The 27,974-nt window shown below is 37.3% G+C and overlaps 1 protein-coding gene across 1 annotated transcript; it reads left to right on the forward strand.

Moving 5' to 3' along the window:
- TM4SF20 (transmembrane 4 L six family member 20) lies at window positions 1-27,891 on the forward strand. The gene is made up of 4 exons (XM_001373674.4): window positions 1-274; window positions 18,419-18,484; window positions 24,919-25,076; window positions 27,228-27,891. Exons 1-4 carry the CDS (start codon window positions 92-94, stop codon window positions 27,499-27,501), a joined length of 681 nt encoding a protein of 226 aa, XP_001373711.1. The 5' UTR covers window positions 1-91; the 3' UTR covers window positions 27,502-27,891.
- Window positions 27,892-27,974: the final 83 nt, after the last annotated feature.

Below are 27,974 nucleotides of genomic sequence, written 5' to 3' on the forward strand. Positions count from 1 at the left end.
CACAGGATAAAAAGTGGGGACAGACAGGTGGTTCAGTAAGCAGTGCTGCCTTGACACTAGGCTGAGCTTCTGATCAAACCCAAGTGGAAAAATGACTTGCTACGATGGCTGGACGTCCTGCAATGGATTTAGCCTGCTGGTTCTGCTGATTCTTGCAATAGCTCTCAACATAATACCGCTAGCCGTTTACACAGTCGAACGTAATGAGAAGTTTCGAAACCCCATATCTTGCTTCGAATGGTTTTTCCCTGGAGTCATAGGAGCAGGTTTGTTGGTGAGTAATATCTGGAAAATAAAGGTGATAATTCCCGGAAGATTATCTCCCAGGGTCATTGGCAAGGTCAATCAGTCCATCATCCATATGGCATTTATAAAGTGACTACTAGATGTTATTGTACTAAATTCTAGGGGGAAAGAGCAAAGCAAAGAGAGTCTCTGGTATAAAGGAGCTCACCACTGAATGGTCAGATGATTTAATATGTAGAAAGCATTCTGACATTCTTAAGTCACTCCATAAATGTCAGTTTGATGATGATGATGATGATGACATGATGGTGCTTGATTTTATAAACAAGGTTCAGTGGTTTCACTAGCCCCTCCAAAATCCTAAAGTACCTCTGGATTAGAGTAAGGACACTGAATTTATAATGGTCAGTAAGGAAGAAACATTGAGATTAGATTAGAAGAAACAACATCATAGATCATAGAAACAAATCTGGAATTTCATCCTGATTCCCCACCATGAAGAGTTAGCACAGTGTAACAGTGTATATCTGAATGGTTAATGAGTCTTTTAAAAATTATTTTATATTTTTCAATTATAAAAAATTGTTTTTCTTCTTTTCTCACCTTCATCATTGGGGGGGGGGGGAGAAAAAGAAAGCCCAAACCCTTGTAACAAATATTCATTGTCAGCCTAAATGAATTCTTACTTTGGCCACAGCCAAAAAATAAATGTTATTCTGCACCCTATGTCCTCTCTATCAGGGCACAGAGAGATAGCATCCTTCATTATTGGTTCTACCACAAGGCTTAATGAATGCTTATTGACTTGGCCTGGTGTTGGCTCTGGAATCATGGTTGGTCTCAATTAGTATTTTAAAAAATATAATAGTGAAGATTTTGCATCCATCCTCACTTTATGATCACAGATCACATTTGGCATCATAGCAGGTCCCTTGGTACTGGCTACCATGATATTGGGGTAGAGAATGGCCTCATCCTTCCTTGACTCACTGGACTCACATTTCACTTGGAGAGTCACAACCAAAGTGGTCCAAGCCAGATTTGAATAGATGCAGGACCCTGCCCCAGTGCTGCTATCATAGGGGTGGGTGTAGGACCAAGAGACCTCCCAAAGTTTTAGCATATCATGATGAAACTCCAAGTCCTTTCAGCAGTCAGTCACCAAATGGCCAGAAGCAACCCTAGAACTCTTATGGACCAGAGGAGTCAAAGAATATTGCTCATTTCATCACAACCTGTGACAATGATCAATTTTTAGTTTACAAAAGACGTGAATGTTTACAAAGTCATTTGGAGATAGATGATTTCTTGTTCATTTTGACTGTGTGACCATGGATTCAGAGTCAGAACACCTGTATTCAAATCTTGGCTCTGCTATCAATTGCATATATGTCCTTAGGCAAATAGTTTCCTCTCTGGATGACATTTCTCTCATTCCTATATAATGCTGTTTCTGGGGTAGAAGAATGACCTAGACCCACTGGACTGCCTGCAGGATTTTGAGTCTGAGAGAAGAAAATATTGCACAGTTTTAGGACTAAGGCAGAACAGAGAGTAAGCATTGTCCTAATTTCCCACTCCTTAGGCTCTGGTTAATAGACACCTATTTCTCAGTGGATATAGTTATAAACGGTATCCTAGGAAACTACTTTTAGCCCTTATAAACTCCTTTGGTCAGTCCAGGCATGTGTATTTCCTTGAGTTCACTTGTTTGCATCATGAAGGCATGTGGATAACGATGGAAGCAACACAGGAGATATTATCTTTCCTTTTTAAAAAACCTTACCTTCTGTCTTAGAATCAATACTGAGCAACAATTCCAAGGCAGAAGAGTGGTAAGGATGAGGCTAGTGGGCTTAAGTGACTTGCCCAGGGTTTATATAGCTAGAAAGCAGCTGATGTCAGATTTGAACCCAGGATTGGCTTTCTATCCATGTGGCCACCTAGTTGCCCCAAAGAACACAGTCTCAACCCCTGCTTGTAGTTAGAGTCTCTGTTTCTGTTTTCTGCTTCTCTGCGTTTGTCTCTGTCAGCCTAGTCACGAACCCTTCATTTGTTTCATAACTCTACTCCTAAGAGCAGAATTAATATTAACATGGGCATTAGTCTGCCTCATTAGATTAGGAGTATACTCTGTTGTTTTGTTGTATAACTCAACTCAAGAAGAGTAGCAGGACCCAGGGGTACCCTACGGTTACAGGTAAAAATAAGGAATTTGGACAAGATGGTCATATTGCTTTGATCTTTGTGTCCCTTATATTTATCATGGGATGAACTTTTAATAAGCGTTTGTTGATTAGCTGAGTTTTGACTCTATGTCTGTGATCCCATGTTATCTCCATTCTGAGTTCAACCTGTAATAAATAATTCATATTAATCATAACCTTTTATAGTCATAAAATATATTTACATCATGATTTCATCTCTAAGTATTATCATTCTTATTTAAAGACAAGGAAACTGAGGGTCAAAGAGAACCTAAGAATATTTAGATAGTAAGTGACACATCTTCTGACATCATTTAGAGTTTTCTCCATCAAACTGCATTGCTTTTAGTCATAAAGCCTAGAACATTGAAGCTTGTACTAAGAATTTTGAAAAGCATCAGTCAGGTTTTGCAATACCTTGTGGCAAAATGGTGCACGAGAAGGACACTGGTCTAGACTGGATTTCATTTTTGACTTCACCAATGACTTGCCTTGAGACATTGAGCAAATCACTTAGCCTCTTTCTGCCTCAGTTACCACATCCATAAAACCAGCAGGTCTTTACATTCACCTGTTCAGAGGTCAAGGCATAGGTTTTTAAGTTCCCTCTACCTTGCTTGAAATTAGAGAAATTGTTGTTATTCATCATTTTCAGTCATGTCCAGATCTTTGTTACCCCATTTGGTTTATCCTGGCAAAGACACTAGAGTGGTTCACCATTTCCTTCTCCAGCTCATTTTAGAGATAAGGAAACTGAGGCAAATAGGACTTAAGTGACTTGCCCAGGGTATCACAGCTAGTAAGTTTCTGGGGTCAGATTTAAATTAAGAAGATGAATTTTCCGGACTCTAGAGTTCTAGTAACCTATCCACTGTGCCACACTGATGTTAAGTGGCAGTGATATCTCAGCCTAGATTTATTCTATTGACATGGCTTATTCTTAAGGCTTGAAACAAATACATGTTCAATCTTTCTCTCCCCCCCCCTACCTTTTTCAAATAGCTGGAACTTTAGATACATAACTTGATCATTTTAAAAGTTATTACTTTTACTTTATATTTTGGAATCCCTCCCCCCCAAGATTTAGTTTATTTTTAAATCTTTGTTAAGTATTTCCCAATCACATGTAAAAATCAAATCAATTATTTTTTAAAATCACAAATCCCTAATTCTCTCCCTCATTTCCTTTTTCATCCTCCCCTTCCTTGAAAAAGCACAAAATCTGATTTCAATTACACATATGAAGTTGTGCAAAATATATTTCCATATTAAGAAAATACAAATAAAATAAAAGAATGAAAATGAATAAAGTGAAAAAAGGGTGCTTCCATCTGCTCCTGGAATTTATTTTCTCCCTCTGCAGATGGAGAGCATTCTTCATCAAGGGTCCTTTGAAATTGTCTTGGATCATTGTCTTGGGACAGCTGATTTTCCTCATACTATTGCTTTTACTGTGTACAATATTCTCCTGGTTCTGCTCACTTTACTTTGCATCAGTTCACATAAATCTTGACATCTTTACTTAGAGCAAATGCCATTCTATCACAGTCATATATCACAACTTATTTAGTCATTCCCCAGTTGATGGACATCCCCTAAGTTTCCAATTCTTTGCCACAGCAAAAAGAGGTGCTATAAATATTTTTGTACAAATAGATCCTTTTTTTTCTTTGATCTCTAATATAGAGACCTAGGTATTACTAGGTGAAAGGATATGCACAGTTTTTTTAGTTCTTTGGTTATAAGAATGTGATAATCTTGTTTAAGAAACCAAATGTACAGCCAACTCTTAAAAAGAGAAGTTTATGGTTCATTAGTACATTTCAATTGCTAATCATTAACTATTATCAATTACAGCTTCTAATTATGCTCTAATTATGATCTTATGCTCAGACTTTGATTAGTTTGTTTAAAACTTTAGGATCAGATTCCCTGGGCTGATGAATAACTATTAAACCAATTTAGCATCAAAAGTCCCTTCAGAACGAAGGCTTTCCTTAGACCAGTGGTTTTTAGTTTCCAGTCACAATCTCAGGTGGCCCATTCATGCTGCCACCCTGTTTGGGCTCTCAGCTAATGGGCTAAGTTGTCTTCATAGCTGGAAGAAAACTCCTCTGCCATATGGACAAAGCAGAAGGAAATAGTTACTTAATGGTGTGATGCCAGTGAGAGCATAAAGCCCCATTGGGTCTATTCTTTCTAAGAATGTAAGGGTTTCTCTTCATCTCAGTGGTTTAGGAAAAATCTCCTCTCTCCTGGTCAGAAGCTGATGACTGAATACACTCTATAAACTATTGGGAATGTAAAACTCAAGTTTATTTATTAAAAGGGTTTCCTTAGCCACACTTTAGCCCAAAGGACACAGAACTAGTTACAAATTGCCTTGAAATAAAGTCGGAAGCTTTTTTTTTTCTTTCAAAAGGGGCCTCAATCTTTTTCCTCTCCTCTCTCTCCAACCCAGGGCAACTTTGACATTTTAAACCAGAAAACTTACCAGAGTTATAGTCCTTTAATCAGAGGAAGTTAGACTTGCTTTTTCCATTTTTGGAATTTGTTATTGGGAGGTAAGTGGCACAATGGACAAAGTGCTGGGCCTGGAGTAAGGAAGACTCATCTTCCCTAGTTCAAATCTAGCCTCAGACGCTTACTAGCTGGTGATCCAGGGCAAAACATTTAATCCTGTTTCCTCAGCTGTAAAATGAGCTGGAGGAGGAAGTGGCAAACCATTCCAGTATTTTTGCCAAGAAAACCCCAAATGAGTTCATAAAGTCAGACATGCTTGAAACGACTGAACAAGAAAAGATTGTTATTAGGTTCAAATTCCAACTTTTTATCACACTACACATAAAATTAGAATCCCTTCATCTTGCAGACAGAAAGTTCCAATGAGATGATCTTATAGAATGTGTGTTATATAATACGTATATATGTCTGGGGCTACAACATCCCTGAAAAGTGATCACCCAATCCCCCACCCCCCATTTGAAGAACTCTAGTGATAATGAACTATTTTCCAATGCTACTCATTGTTAGGAAGTTTTTCTTTACTTTGTACTAAAATTTGCATTTCTACAATTTCCATTAATTGTTTTAGTTCTGTTCTCTGTGGTCAAGGAGAGAAATCTAAACCTTTGTGACACCTCCTTAAATATTGAAAATATGTATTATATCATTTTTTGCTTCAAGCTAAACATTTCAAATTCTTTTTTTCCCCCAAACCTTTACCTTCTACCTTAGAATCATTACTAAATATTGGTTCCAAGGCATAAGAGTGGTAAGGGCTAGGCAATTTGGATTAAGTGACTTCTTCCTTAGGGTCATATGGGTGTTTCTGAGGCCAGATTTGAGCCCAGAACCTCCTATCTCCAGGTCTGGCTCTTTATTCACTGAGTCACCTAGCTGCTCTATTCCTAGTTTTTCCAAATAGTCCTCGTGGGGTATGATCTTTGGTATTCTTACTATCCTGATCATCCTTTTCTGCAAACCTTCTAATTCATTAATGTCCTTCCTGAAATATGGCACCCAGAACTGAATATCATGCCCCAGAAGCAGTCATGCCAAGATAAGATAAAGGACTACAATTTCTCTTTTTATCAATGTCCTTACCTTAGTTAGGGCCAAAGGGTATGAGACTTCAGAAAAAGGCTTAAAGATGCCTATGGATCATAGCCTTGGAAAATAGGAGTGGCACAGAACTGGTTGTACACTCCACATGTAGAATATATTCTATATGTCCCTCATACCCACTTGCCTTAGAATATACTGTAGAGCTGGTACCAGATTGACTTCAATCCAGTTTTTGAACACTTGGACTTCTGACCTAAATTTCACCTGCAGGGAAAATATCAATGTCACCCTCTGTCATCAAAGAATCCTGGAGAACATAAGCTCAAGCCAACTGGTACTCTTCCACTCACAGGTTCACATCTCTGCCATACCCAAACCTTGTGATTCAGTTGCCCTCTCTTAGGGTAAAAGAACAAAACATCACCATACTCTTATCCGCATCTAAAGTATTCATGAAGTACTTACTTTGTGTCAGACTCTGGAAAGGAGTTGAATTCCTCATTTTCATTCTTTACTTCTAACTTCCCTTTTTCTTTTCCCCTCTGGAAGCCCTGTTGTATTATTAAAACTATTAATAGACTTTAATTCATTATTATTTAATATTGTTTATAGACTTCCAAACATCCCAGATCTCTTCTTTCATGTCTTTCCATCTTCTTGAATTCAGAGAGTACCAGCCTTCTGTAGAAGACATTCATTCCCAGGTCATCTTCTCCAAGGCTAGAAAGGAACTGGCATATTTTTTTTTACTTCTGGCATATTTTTACTTTACTTCTCTTTGCTATCATTGCTGAAGAGTTTTTCTATTTTGAGTTTCATTTCATCTAATTAGATTGCTCTGTCTGGATGCTTGTTGATGTGATGAAATGACCCCAAATCCACTCTTTTCTCATGAAGTTCAGTAACTGGTTCATTCTTTCTCTCTTACCCAACCCTTACTCTTGGGAACTTCAATATATGCATTAATATATGGGCATGCTTCAGGGATATTGCAAATTTGATTCCATACCACTGCAATAAAGTGAATATCATGCTAAAGTATTTCACATACTCTTTTTGATTTTCTGGGACATATATAAAAAAAGTTTGAGCATCTAGGTGGCACAGTGGATAGAGTGTTGTGTCTGGAGTCAGAAAGACTTATTTTGAGTTGAAATCTTGGCCTCAGAAACTAGCAGTATGTCCTTGGGAAAGCCACTTAATATTGTGGGCCTCAGTTTCCTCATTGTAAAATGAGATGGCAAAGGAAATGGCAAACAACTACAGTATCTTAGCTAAGAAAACCTCGAATGGTGTCATGAAGAGTTGGATATAATTTAAAACAATTCAATAACAACTTCCCAATTCAGGCCCAACACTATCCATGGTGCCACTTAGTTTCCTCTATTATAGCTTGTCTAGACAGAAAAGGTAAAATAAATTTAAGGGTGACTTGTAAGAGAAAATGCAAAATTATCGGTCAAATAAATTATTTTAAATTATTGATGATGAATTTATTAACAAAGTAGAATAGAACTTAGATCTAAAAATACATATACACAAAAAAAGGGTTTCTATTCTAAATGTATCCTAGTGCCCAGCCCAGTGCCATGGGCATTTCAAGTTTCATGTTTGAATGGTTACTTCATGAAAAAGTGCTAGAGAAGCCATAAGTAATGATAGCACTTAGAAGCTTTTATTCCAAGGAACATCTGTCATTTTATCAACACTGGCTAAATTATAGACATAAAGCTTCTTGGGATATGAAGAGCAGAAAGGTTAACGACAAAAGAGGAATGAGGAAAATGATCCTGGTTTCCTGGTTCTGCATTCTTCTGTGACAACGATTTTAGGGCAAATAAAAATTAACTGATGGTGTCAAGGTCATGCCACATTACACATTTTGTAGATAAAGAAAGAACAAAATGTTAGAATGTAGCTTACGACAAACAAAGAACTATTGCAAGTACCAGTATAGAATATGAGTCTTAAACTCTATTTTGATTCTGCTGTGGACTGGATAGTAACAATTACACTGGAGGAATATGCCTCCAGGAAGACGAGGCTGAAGAAAGCTTCTCATAAAGTCATAAAAATAAGGTTTATTCTCTCAAACTCCTCAAAAAGATTTTCTTCATAAAAAATGGATTCTGATCTAATTCTGTAGGTTGAAGTAGCTCTAGGTTCCAGAATTTGTCCGGAGTATAAAATTTGGACCACTAGCTATCTCCTCAAACTTGACATTCCATCCCCTCACCTCCATGAATTTGCACAACCTATCCTACACGCCTGGAAAATTGTCTGTAGGTTCTTGGATATCCCACCTAATTCTTTACTTCTTAAAGGGGCAAAACGAGTTTAGCTGTGTTTTACATTTAACAAAGCAAGGCAGCAATGAAACAAAATGATATAAAAGTACAGTATGCATCAGTGAAATACACTCATTCCTCATCTCTGCTTCTCAGAATCTTTATGTGTATCTGCCTTCAAGGCTCAGATTACATACCTCCTCTTTCACAAAGCCCTGATCTTCCTCATCATTAGTGCTCACTTCCTCCTCGATTTACAGTGTATTTGCTTCTCTCTCCAGTAGAATGTAAGTTCTTTGAGTTGAGAGCAAGTCCTGTTCCATCTTGCCTTTTTAGCTCTTTGTAGCATAGCTCCTAATACATGGCAAGCATTCAGAAAAAGCTTTTTGAAAAGAATGAATAATTCCCTAATAACCAGGATAATGAGACTTTCTGAAAACAAGCTGCAGGTTCTTCATCGGATGTATACGAAAACAAAGCATAGCATGTTCCCCTTCATCTAGCTCAATGGCTGGCACACAGTGGGCACTTGATACTTGTTGAATAGATGAGCCTTATAGATTGGGCAGGATTTTAAACAGGTGGGAGAGAATATTTCAGACATAAGAAATAACTGAAACCAGAGCTGAGGATGTTTATAAGGAGTATGTGAGCGATGGTAAACTGGCCACTTTTACTGGCAGATTAAAGTATGTAGGCAGAAATTGTATGGAGGTAAATTTGAAAAAAGATATCCTTCCAGATTCCAAAGTGCCTTAAATACCAGGCTGAGAAATTTAAGTGTTGGGACAGTTGAATGTCTTTCATCGAATTCATTGACAGTTGAATGTCTTGAATGAGGAGATTGACACATCAGACAATCAATCTGGCAGCAAGGGAAAGGATAGATTAGAAGAGGAGCCTGAAATAGCAGGCAGCCTAGAACATTTAAACTCAGAAATGGGAACAGTTCTTCATGTAGAGTCAATTTGGCCAATATTCATTGGGTCCCATCTTGTCTGAGATAACTAACCCAGTGATCACTGGAAGGGATTAATAGACCTACCATATTCACCAGTCAGAAAGACAACCATGAGTAAACCATGCCAGAGTTGGGTTGAAGAAACTGGCAATATATATTTGGCCTGGAGAGGAAAAGATAAATGGAATTCGAAGGTGGGATGGAGAAAGACACCGTAGCTAGTTGCTGTCGATGCAGAAGAAGGATTAAACTTACTTTGCTTGGTCCTAGGAAGGGAAAAGCTAGATAATGGGTAGAAAGTATAGAAAAGAAAACATCTCATTATAACCTCAAATTTCCTAACAATTTGGGTTCTCCAGAGGTGTGCCGAGCTATCTGAGGAGGATATGGGTTCCCTCTTACCAGAGATCTCTAGATCTAAACTAGACTAGATGATCCCTGAGACTCTTCCAAACTTCTGAGATTCTGTGAGTCTACAAATCAAATGGAAAATAAAAATTATATATCTATATATGTATGTATACACACACACACACACACACACACAGAGTCCCTGTTGCTGAGGAGCATGGGAAATGTGGGTTAGTCAATTAACTAGAATTTCTTAATCATTTACTATGTGCAGAGAATACAAAGACAGGTAAAAACAAAACAAAACCAGTGCATATCTCAAGGAACCTATAATCTAATGGGGAAAGGCAGGATAAACTAGGAGCTGTCTCAGAAGACAGGTACTAAGATCAAAGAGGACTGGGAAAGGCTTCCTGGAGCCAAGACTTGAAGGAAGTCGAGAAATTCAGGAAATAGAGGGACTGAGTTCTAAGCATGGGGCAGCTATGAAAATGTTTGGAATTGGGAGACCTATGAATTTTATTCTGAAGAACTGGCATATGCCATTAGGCTAGTACACATGAATGTCTCTCTTCTATAGGTCCTAAAGAAGGTAGAAGGCATTGTAAATACAAAGTCAAACCCAAATCTAAATGTTTTCATTCAATCACATGGAATCTAATAATGCCATGTATTTCACATGAGTTAAACTTTCCTCCCCAGAAGAACTGTAAGCTTGGACTATTTCATATACTTTTATATTTCCTAAAGTTCTGGATACAGAATAGATACTCATTGATCAAATACTTCTTTTTTAAAACCCTTACCTTCCATCTTGGAGTCGATACTGTGTATTGGCTCCAAGGCAGAAGAGTGGTAAGGGCTAGGCAATGGGGGTCACGTGACTTGCCCAGGGTCACACAGCTGGGAAGTGTCTGAGACCAGATTTGAACCTAGGAACTCCCATCTCTAGGACTGGCTCTCTATCCAATAAGCCACCCAGCTGCCCCCTCAAATACTTCTTAAATTAGAAAATGTACCAAAAAAAGAAGTAATTGCTGCCTTTCATAAAAAAGAAATGTTTCATGACTCTTAAATAGAAACTTTGTACATTATTGCAGAATTTAGATGAATAAATCAGAAAAATTGGATTACTTTTCTGGTTATAAAGTTATTAGTAGAAAGTATTGCAATAAATATTATTTTATTGGTTTATGGTTTTATTTTACACTGCAATCATTAACAGGAATGTGTCTATGTTTTGTTGGAAGCTACAATTACGGATTAAAGTTAGTCATGTACTTATCATTGACCTTAATTCAGTTTCCATGTAGCAGTTCACAGTTCTCAAAATCTCCTGTACTTAAGATTTTATCTTTTAAGAAGTACATGTAAAAGATAATGGTTTACTTTATATAAGAGAGTTTTAATTTACAAGTGAATGTAAATTACATTGAACAAGTTTTTACTAATGGAATAGTTAGTTCAGGATCAATTATCAAAATGAATTGTTTTAAGACAAGCAATTTTAAAAGTCAACCTAGTAAGCACTTGAAGTATTGTGCTTCTTTTTAAAATAATTACCAATAATTTCATATACAATATATTCCTGTCTCCTGGTTCTACTTCCTTCAAAAAAAAAAATAATTACCAATAATCTGGCTTCAGACACTTCCCAGCTGTGTGACCCTGGGCAAGTCACTTGACCCCCATTGCCTAGCCCTTATCACTTTTCTGCCTTGGAGCCAATATACAGAATTGACTCTAAGATGGAAGGTAAGGGTTTAAGAAAAAAAAAAAAACACCAATATAGGCTATGTTTCTCTTCAATTTTAAAGGCAACATTTTAGAAACCTCACTTTTTCCCAACTCTGAATTCTAACCTTTGTCAAGAGCTGTTCTCTAAATGTGTAATAAAATATCGCTCTGTTAAAAATGTGTGTAGACATAAATATTACTTTAGGAACTGTTTTATTTTTCCCAAAAGGTCAGTAAAGATTGGAATTCTGGTGAATAATCTGTCCCTCAGCTAGTGCTTGTAGTTTTGGAAAACAATAAGCCTTGCTTACAAAAATGGTTACATCTAAGGTGAAAAACTGAGTAGAGTATTCTGGATTCACAACATGTTTATGTTTTAAAACCTATGATTGTGGGTGTTTCTCAGCACCCTATCTTGGCTTCTCTTTTCCCCCCTTCAGTAGCAAATAAGCATTTATTAATAATAAATATGCATTTCACGTGTCAAGCATAATTTACAAATAAGAAAAAGGAGCTTACAATGGAATGGGGAAGATGTTATGGAAAGCAGCTGAAGGGGGTAAGGGAGGCTACCAGAGGGGAAACAGTGTGGGGACTTGAGGAGGTAGAAGACTCGAGTAATTGACATCAAGTAGAGCAGCTGATAGAAGATGAAGTTGATCTGGAAAGTTCTGAGCTCTTTTCTAAAGGGAGGCTTTGTTCCCTGACCCTCTAGTCAAAGTGGAGAGGCAGCCCAAGGTGCTGAGAAGTCAATCCATCCTGTGATCTCCATGACAACCATCAACTTCATGATCATCTTGACACTAACTTCTACTTCTGTTTCTGTCCATCACCCCTCACCTGCTGAACTTCTGTTTTCCAGTCTCTTCTTGCTCCAAACTGTCTTCCACACAAGTCCCCAAATGGTTTTCTTCCAGTAGAAGTCTCACCATGATGTTCTTTGGCTCAAGACATTTCAGTGGTTCTCCCTTGTTCTTTGGATAAAATGCAAACTCCTCCCTTTGACAATCTAGCTCCAAAGTGCCTAATCAGACTTATTTCCCCTATCGCTTCTCATCATATACACTGCTCTTGCTAAACTGCCTTGCTGAGCTCGGAACTCAGCATCATTGAGGAAGATGAAATGCCTTTACATGAAGTTGGCAAGATCTGAGATGACTTTCTCCCTTCTCCTTTACATCAACCCAATGCTAGCTCCTATGCAAAATCTTTCCAGGTAAACATCAACATGGAAATAGGCTCTGATCAAGGACACAAGTAATACCCAATGAAATTGCAGAGTTGGCTGCGGGAAGGGTGTTTGGAGGGGAGGGAGGGAAATAATGTGATTATTGTAACCAAGGAAAAATGTTCTAAATTGACTAAATAAACTAATTCAAATGGGGGAAAAAAAGTCTTTCCAGGTCTTCTCTCACTTTTTAGCACTTTCTGTCTCCTTAAAAGTTCAATCCACATGTTTGTTTGTTTGTTTGGACTTTGTATCCAAAGCTTCTTCCACACTGTAATTATTTAATAATTGTTTGCTAGATTGAGCTGGATGTAATAACAATTTAATATGTTGAGACCAAATGACTAGAGGATTAGTAGCCTCAGTGCTATCACTTTTAAAATCTGCTTTGTTCAAGAAAAACAGTTGTTAAATATTCAGAATCTGCAGTGAAAAGATCTACAATGGATTTGCTGTAAGAGGTCCTGGATTCAGATCCTAGTTTTTCTTTTTGAATGCAGGAGACTTGTGTGATTGTGGACAAGCACTTTCCCTTCATACCTCAGTTTCTTCTTGTGTGATTGTGGACAAGCACTTTCCCTTCATACCTCAGTTTCTTCATCAGTAAAATGAGAGGATTAGAGATAGTTCCTAAAATGCTTTCCAGCGATAAATCTATGGTTGTTTTGTTTAAATAACTGCTCTTGGGGAAGATGTATTGTTATCATTTCTTTTTAAATCTATTGACATTTTCTAAAGGAATCCTTGAATTATTTTTATTGTAGACTTAAACCATTTCCCCATCATTTTTAAATAATAAGAAGAGAACATAACTCCTTTTGACAATGGGTCTAGTATTTTTTAGATGGCACTCTGAAATCAAAATGATTTTGTTTGAATTAATATTCAAAATAGCAGGTCCCTATTGCCATCTCAAAGAGGAGCGAAGGAAAGAGAGAAGATCATTATATAGCAGTTACCTGACTTGACTTTAACCAAAGAAGTTTCTGTGTTGCCTTCAGGGATCTCCTTTCCTGGATTTGGCTTTTGTTTTTTGGGGGGAGAGATGGAAGTGATTCCCTGTGGGTAAAGCCTCTGATCCTTTAAGTGTGTGGATTGTGACTTCTAGTTTGGTTTCTTAGAAGGTTTTTTGGTTTGTTTGTTTTTGTTTTTGTTTTTCTGACTTCTGGGCTCTTGGCTGATAGTTGATATTTACATAGCTATAAAGCTATGTTTAAGCAGGTTTTTACATTCCTTATTGCAACTGATCTTCACTCCAGTCTTGTGATTTGGCCACTACAGATATTCTAGAAAGTCCAGAGATAAACTGGATGTGGGAGGTATCCCAATACAAAGCACCATGTAAATGTATTGTCATCATATATTCCATATACTTAAATATGGAGGAAGGGGAACATGGAATAAGAGAGTGATCAGAATTGGGGGAAGCTAATCAGGGAAAGCTTGGGAAATTTGGTTTTTAATTCTGTTTAAACCGATTTAGGTCAACTCACCCAATTCACAGTTTAGTGGGGGGAGATAACATGCAAACAACCATGTATAAACAAGCTATATACCGGATAATTGGGAGATAATTACCAAAAGGAAAGCCTTAGAGTTAAAGGGGATCAGAAAAGACTTCTATAAAAGGCAAGGATTTTAGCTGGGACTTGAAAGAAGCCAAAGAAGTCAAGAGGCAGAGATGAAGAGGGAAAGCTTTCCAAGCCTGGATACCAGCTGGTGAAAATGCCCAGAGTCCAGCATTTGGAGAATATTGTTTCAGGAACAGCAAGAAGGCTGGTGTCACTGTGATGCAGAATATGTGGGGGGTGAGATCAGTGTCTAAAGGCTACTATTTTGCCATGTTTCAAGGGAACAAACAAAAACCAAACCTGTGACTATATCCACGTGATATATTTATCTTTTCTGGAAAGACTTGTTTTAGATATTCAAGAACTCTAGTAAGTAATTGAGACACAACCAAGTGCTGCTGGACCATATTAAACAAGTCCAAGCCAAATGAGTTTGCTTGGCATGCAAGGGTTGGGGATTGTGCTTTCCTCTAGTTCATTTTGTGATTTTCCACAGATGGATTAAAAATGGCAATAAGGAAGTATAGAGAGGAAGTTTAGGATGGGTGAGAATGAAATCAGTAACAGTACAGGGCAGAAATAAGCAAGATGGATGTTTTGTGGCAGTGCCTCTAAGGCCGAGGAGGAAGTCTGAGAACTTTGATTTTGATGTCCTGGATACTGATAAACTGTGTCGGTGCTGGCCCAACCTAGAAAATTATTGGACGATATTGCACTTACTTAACCTAATTAAAATCCCATGTGTTAACTTTAGCCTTACTTGTATCTGTTCTCTCTCCAAGACAGCTGTATATCCTAAATTATAATCATATATGTATATTTCTTTAAATTACAATTCAATTTGCTTGTACTTTTAAAGTGTACAGTATTCAAAAGTCCACAAAATTATGTTCATCAGAGTAAAGAGTAACCAGGAAAAATCTGTCTCCTCTTGGACTGGGGTAGATGAAATGATAAGGGATTTTGAACTGATTATTGATGAGAACCCTACATTTTCTCTCATTTGGTATGGCTAAATCGTTGTGGTTATAACATTATTTTTCTCAGAAAAAGATGGAATTAGATTCCTGCATGTTTCCAGTTCAAAGCCAGCACCAATACTAAAGTAACAAAAAATAAAAGAATAAAAGAATGCATGCCTTACTATATTATTGCCAAAGTTTCCCATTATCAAAAGGACAACGTAGAAACTACTTAACCTAGCGTTTAAGGGCCCTTCACAATCTAATGTATCTTTCCAGACATTTCAAATTACTCTTCTCCAGGATGGTTCTTCATTTCACTCATCATTCTTTACACCTTCCTTTTTTCTCTCCTTTGGACAAGAGAATTTCTGATTTCAGTACTAATTATTACCCTGTTTTCTTACTAAGCCCAAATTGAAGTGATACCTAAAGTCCAAGAGAACCTGTTTCCAGGAAATAAAATATAAATAATTTATTCTCTCTTCTTCCCATGAATATATTTCCTAATTCATTCTTTGGGAAGGAATATGAATTTTAAGTGGAAAAGATGTATTGCCAAAATAACAAATTCCAAGAGAACTTTCAAAGGCTAATTGTATGTCTAAAAGCAGAGGAGCTTCATCTGTTCCATTTCATCATCCAATCTCATCGTGAAAAGTCAACATTTTAAAGTTGGAAAGCCTCATTCTGCTTTTGTAATCCATAACAATTGAATCTTTTTGCAGTTATTGGACCAAAAGGGGGGAAGTACCTAACTAGTGGATATGTCTGAGGTTGCATCAAATTTTGGACTATTTGCTATTCAAGACAAATAATCATGTCAATAATATTTCAGTTTTAATTATCCTTCTGTATCGCATATCTACATATTATTTCATAGGATTTCAAAACAAAAAAGAAAATGTATATGTGCTTGTATATGAGCACATGGTTAATATCTGGTTTTCTGATTTATTTTCTACAATACCATCTAGGTTTTAAATAAAAAGGACATACGCATTTCAGTTCTGTGTTTGCTTCCTCAGTGAAGTATAAAACAGTAGAAAGAACACTGGATTTGAAATTAGATTCAAGCCTAGCCTCTGTTACTACATGGATGATCTTAAGCAAATCATTAACATTTCTGTGCCCAAGTTTCCTTCTCTATAAAATGAGTTTGATTTAGATGACTTTTAAAATTCCTTTGAGCTCTTAAGTCTATGATTTGGAACTATCCAAATATTGTAGTTACTTTGATAGCACTCATATAATAATGTAATCATCTTCTCCTAGAATCTGAAATTGGTACTATCTCTATTTTATAAATGGTAATGTATGCCAGATTGAGTACCTTTCCAAAAGTTACTTAGGAATCAGTTAAAATGTTGCTTCAAATATTCTTACATTCTTTTCTTTTATTTCTTTCAAGTTACCTCATTTATATCAAGCTGTCTAGCAAATAAAACTCAGCTTTATCGCAGAAGTACTATAAAGGCATATTGTTCTTGTGAAATATTTCATAGTCATTGTTTGAGGTGCTTGGGGAAAACATCTGATGGCTTAGTTAAATCAGTCATGAAATAACTTAAAATTGCTAATGGAACGTTATACCACAGCAAGAATGCTAGTGAATTGTAGAAGATTAAAGCAGTTCTAAATTTAAAAGAATCTGATCCTAAAATTTGAGCTCTGAGGCCATGAATGAACTTACATGTGAGTTAAGCAGGCAACATTCTAAAATTCTATAGTCTTGACATTTTTCCATTTTATCTAATGCAAACCATTCATATTTTAAAATTGTATGCAAGGCCCATTGGGGAATGACTGAACAAGTTGTGGTATATAAATGTGATGAAAAACTATTATGCTATAGAAAATGACAAACAGGATGGTTTCAGAAAAAAACCCAGGAGACTTATACGTCCTGATACAAAGTAAAGTAAGCAGAAGTGGGAGAACATTGTACACAGTAACAAAAGTACTGTAACAATAATCCCTGTTAAAGTCTTAATTACTCTGCCCAATAAAATGACTCAAGACATTTCCAAAGGACCCATGGTAAAAAATGCTATCCAATTCCAGATTGAGAACTGATGAACTCTGAGTGCAGATTGGAGCAACATTTTTTCATTTTGTTTTTTGTTCTTCCTTCTTTACAGGAGGTGGAGGGGGCAACATGGCTAATATGGAAATACATTTTGCATGACTTAACATGTAGAATGAATATTATAAATTGCTTGCCTTCCCAATGCATGGCGGGTGGGCAAGAGGAAGAAAAAAATTTGAAACTCAAAATTTTTTTATTCGAAGACATTTTATTTTCCCATTTACATGTAATCACAATTTTCAACATACATTTCCTGAAATTATAAAATTCAAAGACGACCCAATAATATCCAAAGAAGAATTCCATTCCCCTCATCAGAGATGGTAAGCAATTTGATCTGGATTACACATGTATTATTATGTATGTAAAACATATTTCCATGTTGGTCATTGCTGCAAGAGAATACTATAAAAGCAAAACCTCAAAATAGAACCATAAATAAACTCAGTGTGAAAGATAGTATGCTTACATCTGCATCTGACTCCAACAGTTCTTTCTCTGGAGGTGGATGGCATTCTTTGTAATAAGTCCTTCAGAATTGTTCCAGATCATTGAATTGCTGAGAATAGTGAAGTCTTTCACAGTTGATTATTGTACAATATTTCTATTACTGTGTACAATGTTTTCTCGGTTCTGCTTATTTCACTCTGCATCAGTTCGTGTAGATCTTTCCAGCTCTTTCTGAAATCATCCTTGTCATCATTCCTTACAGCACAATAGTATTCCACACCATTCTATAGCACAATTTGTTCAGCCATTCTCCAATGGATGGACATCCTCTATTTCCAATTCTTTGCTACCACTCACAAAAAAAGAGCTGTTATAACTATTTTTGAAAAAGGGGATCCTTTCCCTCTTTTTATGATCACATTGGGATATAGACCCAGTAGTGGTATTACAGCATCAAAGGGCAGGCAGAGTTTTATGGCCCTTTGGGCATAGTTCCAAGTTGCCCTCCAGAATGGTTGGATCAGAAACTTGAAAGTTTCTTAAAATAAATGTTTAAAAAACGATCTGTGTGATTCCTTAGTCTTATAGCAGTCAAAAGGCATCAATGGATTCACAAGTTTAATGGTCAACATTTCCTTTTCATTTTGAGTCCTTATTTCCCCACAATTTAGGATTAAGCAAACAAACAAACAAACAAGGTCATTACTGTTCATTTGCTGAGAAATAATTACACTCATTTTTCCTGTTGATGTAATTTACAGGCCATTCCAGCAACTGTAATGACCCTGTCTGCAAGAAAAAGGAACTGCTGCAACAACAGATTTGGAGTAAGTATGGGGTGTTTGGGGGAACAGAACTGGTTCCAGTGGCTATTGCAAGAGCTTCATAAACAAAATGATTAATCATAATAACAGAGATGTTATTAATTATGATTTAAAGTTTTCCCTTTCTTCATAAACATTTAGTTGCTCCTCAATATTTAGTTTTTCTAATCCTAAAGTTTTAGAATTAAAGGCTGTTTAACATATTTGAGTGTGTGGATCATTGAGGTAAGGTCAGTTTTGGCTTGGTTTTATTGTGATTTATTAAATTTTGCATTAATTTTTTGAGCTGTATATTAAAATCCATGCTATGTCCTGTGAAAGTTTAAAAATTCAGCATTCTCCTGCCAGATACAAAGGACAGTCAAATGAGGCCAAAGAATAATGAATGCCTAACTATAGATGGAGGGGGAAACTGTCCATTTCAAACAAAGTCAAAACAATAAACAGAAGAGGTTGAATTATATTACAGACTCTTTGATCTAGTTAAAACCAGAGATCTAAGGACCTCCTTTCCCAGCTTAAGGCACAGTGAGGACAATTTAAAAAATCTCCCCTAAGATGGAATGGCATCTGAATGTAAATATCCTAGACTTAGTGGTTTGGAGGCTTTAACTTTACGAACATTAACTTAAATAGACAGATTTCTATTTTAATCAGCAGAAATTAAAATTTTTTTCTTCTGGTTATTTCATATTTACTTATAATTTGATTTTTAGTTTATAAAATTAGAGGGTGGAGTATTGTCTTCATATAGTCATTTTATATAATCTCAAGATTACTGAGTCAAGGTTATTCAGTATCTAACAGTTTTTTACTTGGTGGCAGCTACCTGAAGGCTAAGGTTCATGCTACATCTTAAAAGTTCATTTGAGAACAACCTCAGCCAGACTGAGGGACACTATTTGGTGAGAGTCCTCCGAATTGTTTGAGCTGTTATCCTAGAATGATATGAACCATTACGAGTCTTTAAGAAAACATAACTGTTTTAATCAGAAGGCCAAATAGTCTCATTCTCAAATACCAACTGTACACTTGTAGTCCCTGGCTTGGGGATATATGTTCCAGCCCCCCGCCCTAAAAATGTGAGGGCAAAGAATACAAAAATGTGTATTAAACACCGTGCAAAAGCATTGGACTAGGTGCCGAGGAAAAAACCAATTAAAAATCAAGGCAGCCCCTGCTCTGGAGGTGCTCACATTCCTATGGGTTTTCCCCATAAAACATGGGTTAGATTTGTAAATCCTATGAAAAGATCCCATGGCCCTTAGGTGTGGTGCCAAAGGGGATGGGAACACATCCTTCATGTCATTTCTACTGATAATCCTCTATTTCTGATGTTGGCCCATTTGACAATACTTTGCAAAGGCTTTGGTGGTCTTCATTTTCTCTTCCAGGTCTTCAATGGTTGTGGCTTCTTAGAAATCAGGGACTCCAGCATCTGCAGAAATAGTTTTGCTAAGCCTTTTCTCTCCACAGAAATTGTTTCATGGGCTGATTGATGGCTGTAGGGGCTGGGCTGGGAACAGTGTCCAGGGGGTGCTGCCATTTCTTAGGCTATCAAGTTTATCTACCTAAGGGGGGGGCAAGGAAAGTGGGCCCCTACTCAACAGTGATTGATTGGTCAACCCAAGGTCGAGGTCTGGGAGCCATGGCTATTCTCAGGACTCTTGGTTTAGGCTATCTCCATCAAGGCATGAAGGGAGATGATAGTTTAAATCCAACACATCACCTCCTCTTTTCCCCTCTTTTTGCCTTGGTGCTTCAATGAGATCCCCTTGCCTTTCATGGCGGTCAAAAGGGAGAGAATCTTCGTTCTCTGCCAGGAAAAGTCATTCTCGGATAAACTGGAAGACGACCTTTGGGCTCAAAAGAAATCCTTTAAAGTGAGATCAGAGTGAGGGGTTTTCTCATAAAACAAACACAACTTTGAAGAGAAGAGTATATATATTTTTACTAAACCAATAGTAAAAACTTCATCCACACTGTTTTAAGACACTTAAGTATTCTTGTGAATCATTTCTAAAAATATTGCTCTAGAGATGAAAAGAAATGCAAATACTCTAGAAAAAAATTGTATTTGAAATCTTGAAGTAGTAAAATTGCAATAGAGCAAATAATCTTTTCAAAGTCATATCTGAGCCCAGGCAATTGTTGTTCAGTCTTCATGACCCCATTTGAGGTTTTCTTGGCAAAGACACTAGAGTGATTTGCTATTTCATACTCCAGTTCATTTTACAGATAAGGAAACTGAGGCAAATAGGATTAACTGAGTTGCCTAGGATCATAAAGCTAGTGTCTGAGTCCAGATTGGAACTCCTGAAAATGAATCTTCTTGAATCCAGATCCTGTGCTCAATCCACTCTGTCACCTATCTACCCTACACAAGTACATTTAATCTTATATGAAGTCATTTTTAAACCAAAAGATAAGTACCTAGAGTTGTGATCTTAATGCAATTGCCCCATCCCTAGGAAGATGGAAATTGGTTCCATCCATACTTTTAATCCTTTTCATAGTTTTTATCTATGTTTTTCACTAAATAATCAATTGGGGATTTACCTAAAATATTGCAGAATTTCCTCAAGGCCTTTTAAAATCTCAGGAAACCAATGAGGTGCTTAAGCTTTTTCCATGTTGTACCTTTCATGATTGTTCCATCCTCTTATCATCATTTCTTGATCAGAGTAATATTGGTATTAGCTATGGTGAAATATTTAATGTGTAATATTGAAAATATGCTGAAAAGCCACCTTTTCCATATGGTCTATTTATCAATAACCACTAAATGGCGATGTGTGATAGGCTAGTCTAATTTTATAAACCAATAATCTGTAGGTGATGGGATAAGTAGGATTAAAAAGATTTTGGTGGTTAGTAAATATCCTATGCTCACTTAAAATATTCAGGAGAGAGTATGGAATTTGTACTATAGGCAAATAAATTTAGTTTTTTTGGGAAATCACAAAGTAAATTAAAGTCCATAGGATTATTTTTTAGTATAGAAGACTTTTTTAAACCCTCACCTTCTATCTTAGAACTGATACTAAGTATTGGACCAAGGCAGAAGAGTGGTTAGGGCTAGGCAATTGGGATTAGGTAACTTGCACAGGGTCAAACAGCTGGGAGAAGTATCTAAGTCTAGATTTGAACCCAGGACCTCCCATCTCTGGGTCTGACTTTCCATCCACTGAGACACTTAGCTGCCAGTGAGAAGCCTGTCTTTGGAGACCTTCCCATTTGTCCTTCCAGCTTGCCATAGTTTGGAATGTCCTAGGCACTCCACTTTCCTCACATATTGATCCTGTGTTCCATTACTGCAGCCCCTTTCCCTTGGCTAAATTTCAAGGGATCTTTGCTATAGATACCAACAGAGAATAGCTTAAGTGGCTCCTGCAGGGACAACTGAACTTTAATAGTATTTAAATTATTTTTTTATTCATTTAAAAGAATAGATACCTGCAGAAGCACAGGGAGCTTCTGGTTGCAGGCCATCTGACAAAATATACCAGTACTTTCTCTGCAACTTAGCCATAAAGAATTGGCTGGGGGCAGTGAGAGGGCTCAGAGGATAGTCACTCTTAGAGATGGGAGGTCCTGGGTTCAAATATGGTATCAGACACATCCTAGCTGTGTGACCCTAGTCCTTACCCCTCTTCTGCTTTCAAAACAATACTTAGTATTGATTCTATGACAGAAGTTAAGGGTTTAAAAAAATAAAAGAATTGGCTGGGGAACCCCTTGTCTTGGGTCATGCCACCAATGTCTGTCCAAGAAGCTGAACCAAGGTTTTCCTGACTGTGAGGACAGAGGGCTATTCCTTTTATCCAGTTGTCTCTAGTAATATATGATATTCAAAAGGGCTGGATTTTTTTTTATCATGAAATATAAATGCTGCCATCTTCATAGGAAGTAGAAGAGATTTTTTGGGGACAGGGGGAAATATTTGGCACTCCTGCCTGAACGCAGTAAATAGAGAATCCAGCAGCATATCACTGGCATAGAAATAAATACTCGAGTCATAGTATTGTCTTGGTAAAGAAAATTCAGAAGCTTTCTTTCTCACAATCCAACCCTCTGGTCAGATGTCATTGGTCAGCCCTGGTGGGAAAAGTTACAAATAATGGATTGGCCCATTCTCCATTTTGGCCATTGCCTAGTCTAATCACATGTGGCTTCATGATTCCTAGAAACAAAGAAGTGGCCAAAATTTGATGAGTCTACGAAAGGTCCAGTTTCCATTTGCAAATAGCCCCCCTATCTTATGTGTGTGATTTTAAGGAGACTTCCTCTCTATGGATCCGCAGCTGCTCTGAAAGTGAAGTCTTCCAGCTGCCTGGGGCCGGCACTGAGAGGATAAATGACTGCCCCAGCTCTTCCTGCCTTCAGCTCCGCTAGATTAGGCTGCCTTATTTTTTCTCCAAGAGCAGCATTAGTAATTGAGTATGTTGGGTGTTGATCACTTATAATTTTAAGAAATAATACACACCCAGCCTGTAACACTGAAGTCAACACTTGAAGTCTGTTTGCTGATTAGAATCACTCTGGGCTATTACAGTTTAAATCCAAATTAAGTTTTTTAGAGCAATATTAATGTTGATATAAAAAAAAATCCACTACCTAAAAGGTAGTTTTCCTAGTAAAAAGGCACTTTCCCTAGACATATATGTAAATGATTTTTAAATGGGAAAAACCACAGAATCAAAAATTATGCATAAGGATACTTACTTAGGTTAATGCTGGGGGGGAGTGAAGAGGGGAAGGAACAGGGTGAATATTTTATAAGAAAATTATTTTTTTGAATACTTGTCACTTTTCTTGGTTTTCTAAATTCATTCCATGTAGAGGGAACCTGCTGAGGAAAGAACGTATCATACATGTTTAGGGAATAGTTGGTGAGAAGACTTTAAGTAGTAGGAGGTGGAAAAAGTGGGTTGGGGACAGATCAGGAAGTACTTGAATGTAAGTGTCTACAGCTACTGGAGACCCAGAAAAGAAAGTTCTTGCCCCAAAGTCCTTAGCACTGTCAGATGGTTCAAAATCGGAAACAGATGTGGTTTTACCAGTACAAAGGACATCAAAGATGCATCACCATCTGCTGTGTTATTGCCACCCAAAAGTTATTTCCATCTGACTTTCAGTGGAAATTTCCTCCAAGTGTTATATCCCTCTTTAGAATGTGAGCTTCCAGAGAGCAGGGAATGCCTGATTTTCCACCTGTACCCTCAAAGCTTTTCACACTGTGTGTAATAAGGCTTTTCTGTCCATTTAGTAGGCTGAGTTAAGGCTGTTCCACAGGCAATGGGGAGGCGTGTGAGATTTTAATTGTGCTTTAGGGGATGGTGTATAGGACTACATGACTGAAGAGGAAGAGACCATGGCACACAAGCGGGTAAGGGGCAATGAGGGCTTCCACTCAGGGCCCTGTAGAGCCTGGCTGAGCACATTGGTGGCTCATCAGCCACAGCCTTCCTTTCGCCATCAGAGGTACCTCGATTCTATCATGTCTGGTACGTTTGGCCCTGTTCCTGGAAATCCTGTTTCCTAATGTTTTTTATTCTTCCCCACAGACTTCTCATTTGGCCCACAATTAATCTTTGATGTACACCAGGAACCCAAGAGGGTCGAGGCTGTCAGTTGTTAGTCTTTTTAGACAGATACTCATTGTGGTCTATATGAGAAGCCTTTTGGCTAGTATTTGGGCTGTTTCTAGGTAGACCCGCATGGGAATAACAGCAGCTGGCGCTGGTAGAAGGCCCAAGGGATGCAAAGGGCCTTACTGCTTTCCTCTTCATCTTCCCTCATCTTACAAATGAGAAAACTGATGGAAAGCGACTTATCTAGGGTGGCAACACAGCCCTATTTCCACTCAGATCTTCCTATCAGTTCAGCTCTCTCAGCTGCCAGCATCCTACCCCAGAGGGCTGGCATCAGGAGTGATGGCCCGAGCTAACCCATCCTTTTTCTAGGGAGCTCTCAGATGCTTGGGGTGTCACAACTCCCTGCGGGAGGTGTGCATTCTTTCTTTGGCTCATTGCTACCAGTCTTGGCACTGCAACAATCTCTCCTTCATGATGGAGAGAAACTGATTTTGAGTAGTTTGGCTAGGCCAGTTAAAGGGGTTTGGGAGGTGCAAAGGCTTTAGCAGCTGAGCAAATTCTTAGAGGTTGGTGTTGAAGTAAAAGCAGCCGCCGGTGGGATGATCCACAGTGGCTCTCTCCCACGAGTTGTGGGGACTCTGAGGGATTGGCCATTCCTTGTTTTACCACTAGGGCTATCTGGCTTCAAATGACTGCCATCAAGCTAGGGCTGCTCTCAGCAGCTTCGAAGACGTAGTGGATTTTGATATCTGCAGGTGGAAGTTGTAGATGTTGCTTTAGAGAATGAATCTATTATGGTTTTAGATGAATAAAATGTGTGACTCCCATCCCTCCCCCCAGATGTTTCTGTCCTCTGTCCTGAGCCTGGTGACTATTGGTGGTGCTTTCTACTGTATGCTGACCTCTTTAATGGCTCTTTCTGAAGGACCACTCATTTGCAATTACCATGGCAACAGCACAGTTCAGTGTGATCTTTCAATGGCAATGAAAAACATAAGGTAAGGACTACAAATTTAATTCAACCATTAATTGATCCTTTATTACTTACAATTGACTTATCTTTGGATTTGTAAGTGAGGTATTGAAACCTGGTAGTGCTTTTCTTGATTTACTAACATGGAGAAGGGAATTCAACATGGCACAAAAACCTGATACAGGAAAAGGGACCAACATGTTCCGAATGAGCTGCCTACAAATATGGGATGAATTATGGGGATTCCTTCCAGACGTAGCTGGATCGTTCTCTCTCCCTTGTAAAAGATTTCTCATGTCAATGGGGTATGGAATTCCAGGAGGGGAGATTTCTTCTTTCAATAGATCTGAAAATATTATGTAACTTGTTTTTGGAAAGGTAAAGCCAAATGACTTGCCCAGCATCACAATGCCAGTATATTAGACTTGGGAGTGGAAGTCAGAGCTTCCTAATACTGAGGATGATTCTTTTTTTAAAAAATAATTCTTACTTTCTGACTTAGAATCAATACTGTGTATTGGTCCCAAAGCAAAGGAATAGTAAGGGCTAGGCAATGGGAATTAAATGACTTATCTAGGGTCACACAGCTAGAAAGTGTACTGGTTTTCTTTCCACTATCTCCATGACAATGATGGTGAGTATTAAAAACGTACAGATTCTTTATTCCAGACTGGCACATGAGCTTATGCCTGAACCCAAACATATTAGAGTAAATGATACTGACATGAGATATTGTGGGCTCAGTTCTAGACTACCACAATAAAGGGAATACTGCAATGAAGCAAGTCACCAAATTTTCTGGTTTCCCAGTGCACATAAGTTTTCTTTACATTATATGGTAGAATACTAAGTATGATATTATGTCTAAAAAATAAACACCCCCAAGTTAAAAATACTGTTTTATTGCTAAAAAAAATCATCATCTGAGTCTTCAGTGAGTCAATCTTTTTGTGGTCTTGCTGTGATGTTGAAATGGCTGAAGATTGCAGTGGTTGTAGTAGTTTCTTAAAATAAGATGACAGTGAAGTTTGCCACATTGATTCATTTTTCCTTTCTCTTGAACACTTAAGAGATTGTAAGGTTAAAAATTAGCCTAATTTCATTATTGTTGTATCTCAGGGAATAGGGACGGCCAAGAAGAGAGATAGATGAGGAATGGCTGCAAGTCAGTGGAGCAATAAGAACACACACACCAATGATTAAGTTTGCCATCTTATAAGGGCATGGTTCATGGTGCCCTAAAACAATTACAATAATAGTATCAATGATCACTGATCAAGGCCCATAACAGATATAATAAGGAAAAAGTTTGAAATACTGTGAGAATTACAAAAATGTGATGCAGACATGATAAGAGCACATGCTGGTGGAACAATGGTGCCAAAAGACTTGCTCAATGCTGGGTTGTTACAAACTTCAATTTGTAAAAATAATGCAGTATCTGGGAAGCACAATAAATCTATTTATCAGTGATCCAGCAGCCGTCCTTTTCTTTCATAATTAGTCACTTTTTAATATTCAAAACAAAACAGCACTTCTCTAACAACTCTCTTCCAGTTTTTGTTTGCTGACATTGTGAATAAAAGCAAACATTTTTCTTGAGCAATCTTAAGTAGGTTAGAGTATATAATAATGCATATCTCCAGCCCTATCCAAGCAACCCATTAACAGAGTGGTAGAGCACTAGTGAACAGTTTTTACTTCATAAATTGTGTATGCTACTAGGTGGCTTACTCAGGTTGAAAGTCAGCTATAGGAATGCATCATAGCAGACTTTAAGAAAACTTGGATTTTTCTTTTAACAATGATAAGAATATTTTAAGAGCTTCTGCTCTTTCACATTAAACATGACTACACCAATAGAAATCTAAAAACGAAAACCATTTTAATCAAACATATTTAAAAACAGATGTTAACAAAAAAGGCATGGGTCTACAAATCCTGTTCGATGAAAAAGGATACAATTTTGTACAAAATTCACTTAACTAATCTTTGAGCTAGACAGAGGCAACCAAAGAATACAATATACCAGCCATAATTTATCAGGTTCTATACATAATACATCAAAGCCCATTTTGCCTCTTTATATTTATTAGTTTTTACATTATTTATTTATTTTACATTTATCTTCTGGATATATTGCTTCTGATATTTCTGCCTGTCTTTTTTCCCCCAGTAACATTCGTAATCAATTCGATCTGCAGTGGTTTTACTTTCCTACCTGTCAGCCTGGTTACCGCAACAGTTCTGCCATCGACTTTAATACAAATAGTTTCCAGAGCAAAGGTTTCACCTTCAGCTCAGAAGAAAACAGGCATAGGGTTATTCACTTTACAGTATTTGCTGGTTTGTTTTTGGTTGCAGTTCTTGAGATCTTCTTCAGTTTCAGTCAGATAGTGATTGGGCTATATGGCTGCCTTCTTGGAGTTTCCAAGAAGGAAAAATGGTAAATAGGACAATATAGAAACAAGGTCAGTCTCACTCTCAAGAGACTTCTTCTTTGAAATGGAAATGTAATCTTTAAGATAGACAATGTTGGGATATTAGTCAACCATACGAAACTGTGATCTAAATGTTAGTTTTAAGTCCAATTTTGTTTCATTTTCAAAACTTTCAAAAATGTCTTCTCTATATAGTGATTGCTTAAAGACAAGAAATGCTGTATATTTATTGAATAAAATAGACAAAACTATAAGATTGTGTGAACATTCTCAGTGTAATCATGCCTAGAATTTTCACTGTTAAAAATGTTCTTCATAAATACAGTGGAAGGTTTTTATAAAAAATTGACAATTTACAGATTTTTCTTATTACTCATAATAAAATAGCATCATTAAGAATTTGTATATTTATTTTTTTAAGAGCCATTTGCCACCCTGAAATTTTAACTTGTTTGAAAAAATGTAGCATTTGTTCATGAGAA

The sequence above is a fragment of the Monodelphis domestica genome, chromosome 8 (genome assembly GCF_027887165.1).
Source record: "Monodelphis domestica isolate mMonDom1 chromosome 8, mMonDom1.pri, whole genome shotgun sequence".
NCBI lineage: Eukaryota > Metazoa > Chordata > Mammalia > Didelphimorphia > Didelphidae > Monodelphis > Monodelphis domestica.

What these genes read in the sequence shown, in the direction of transcription:
- TM4SF20 (XM_001373674.4), top strand. Translation starts at nt 92, where the DNA reads ATGACTTGCTACGATGGCTGGACGTCCTGCAATGGATTTAGCCTGCTG. An exon ending in GCTGCAACAACAGATTTGGA is followed by an intron (nt 18,485 to 24,918) that starts GTAAGTATGGGG and finishes CCCTCCCCCCAG; the next exon opens with ATGTTTCTGTCCTCTGTCCT. An exon ending in ATGGCAATGAAAAACATAAG is followed by an intron (nt 25,077 to 27,227) that starts GTAAGGACTACA and finishes TTTTTCCCCCAG; the next exon opens with TAACATTCGTAATCAATTCG.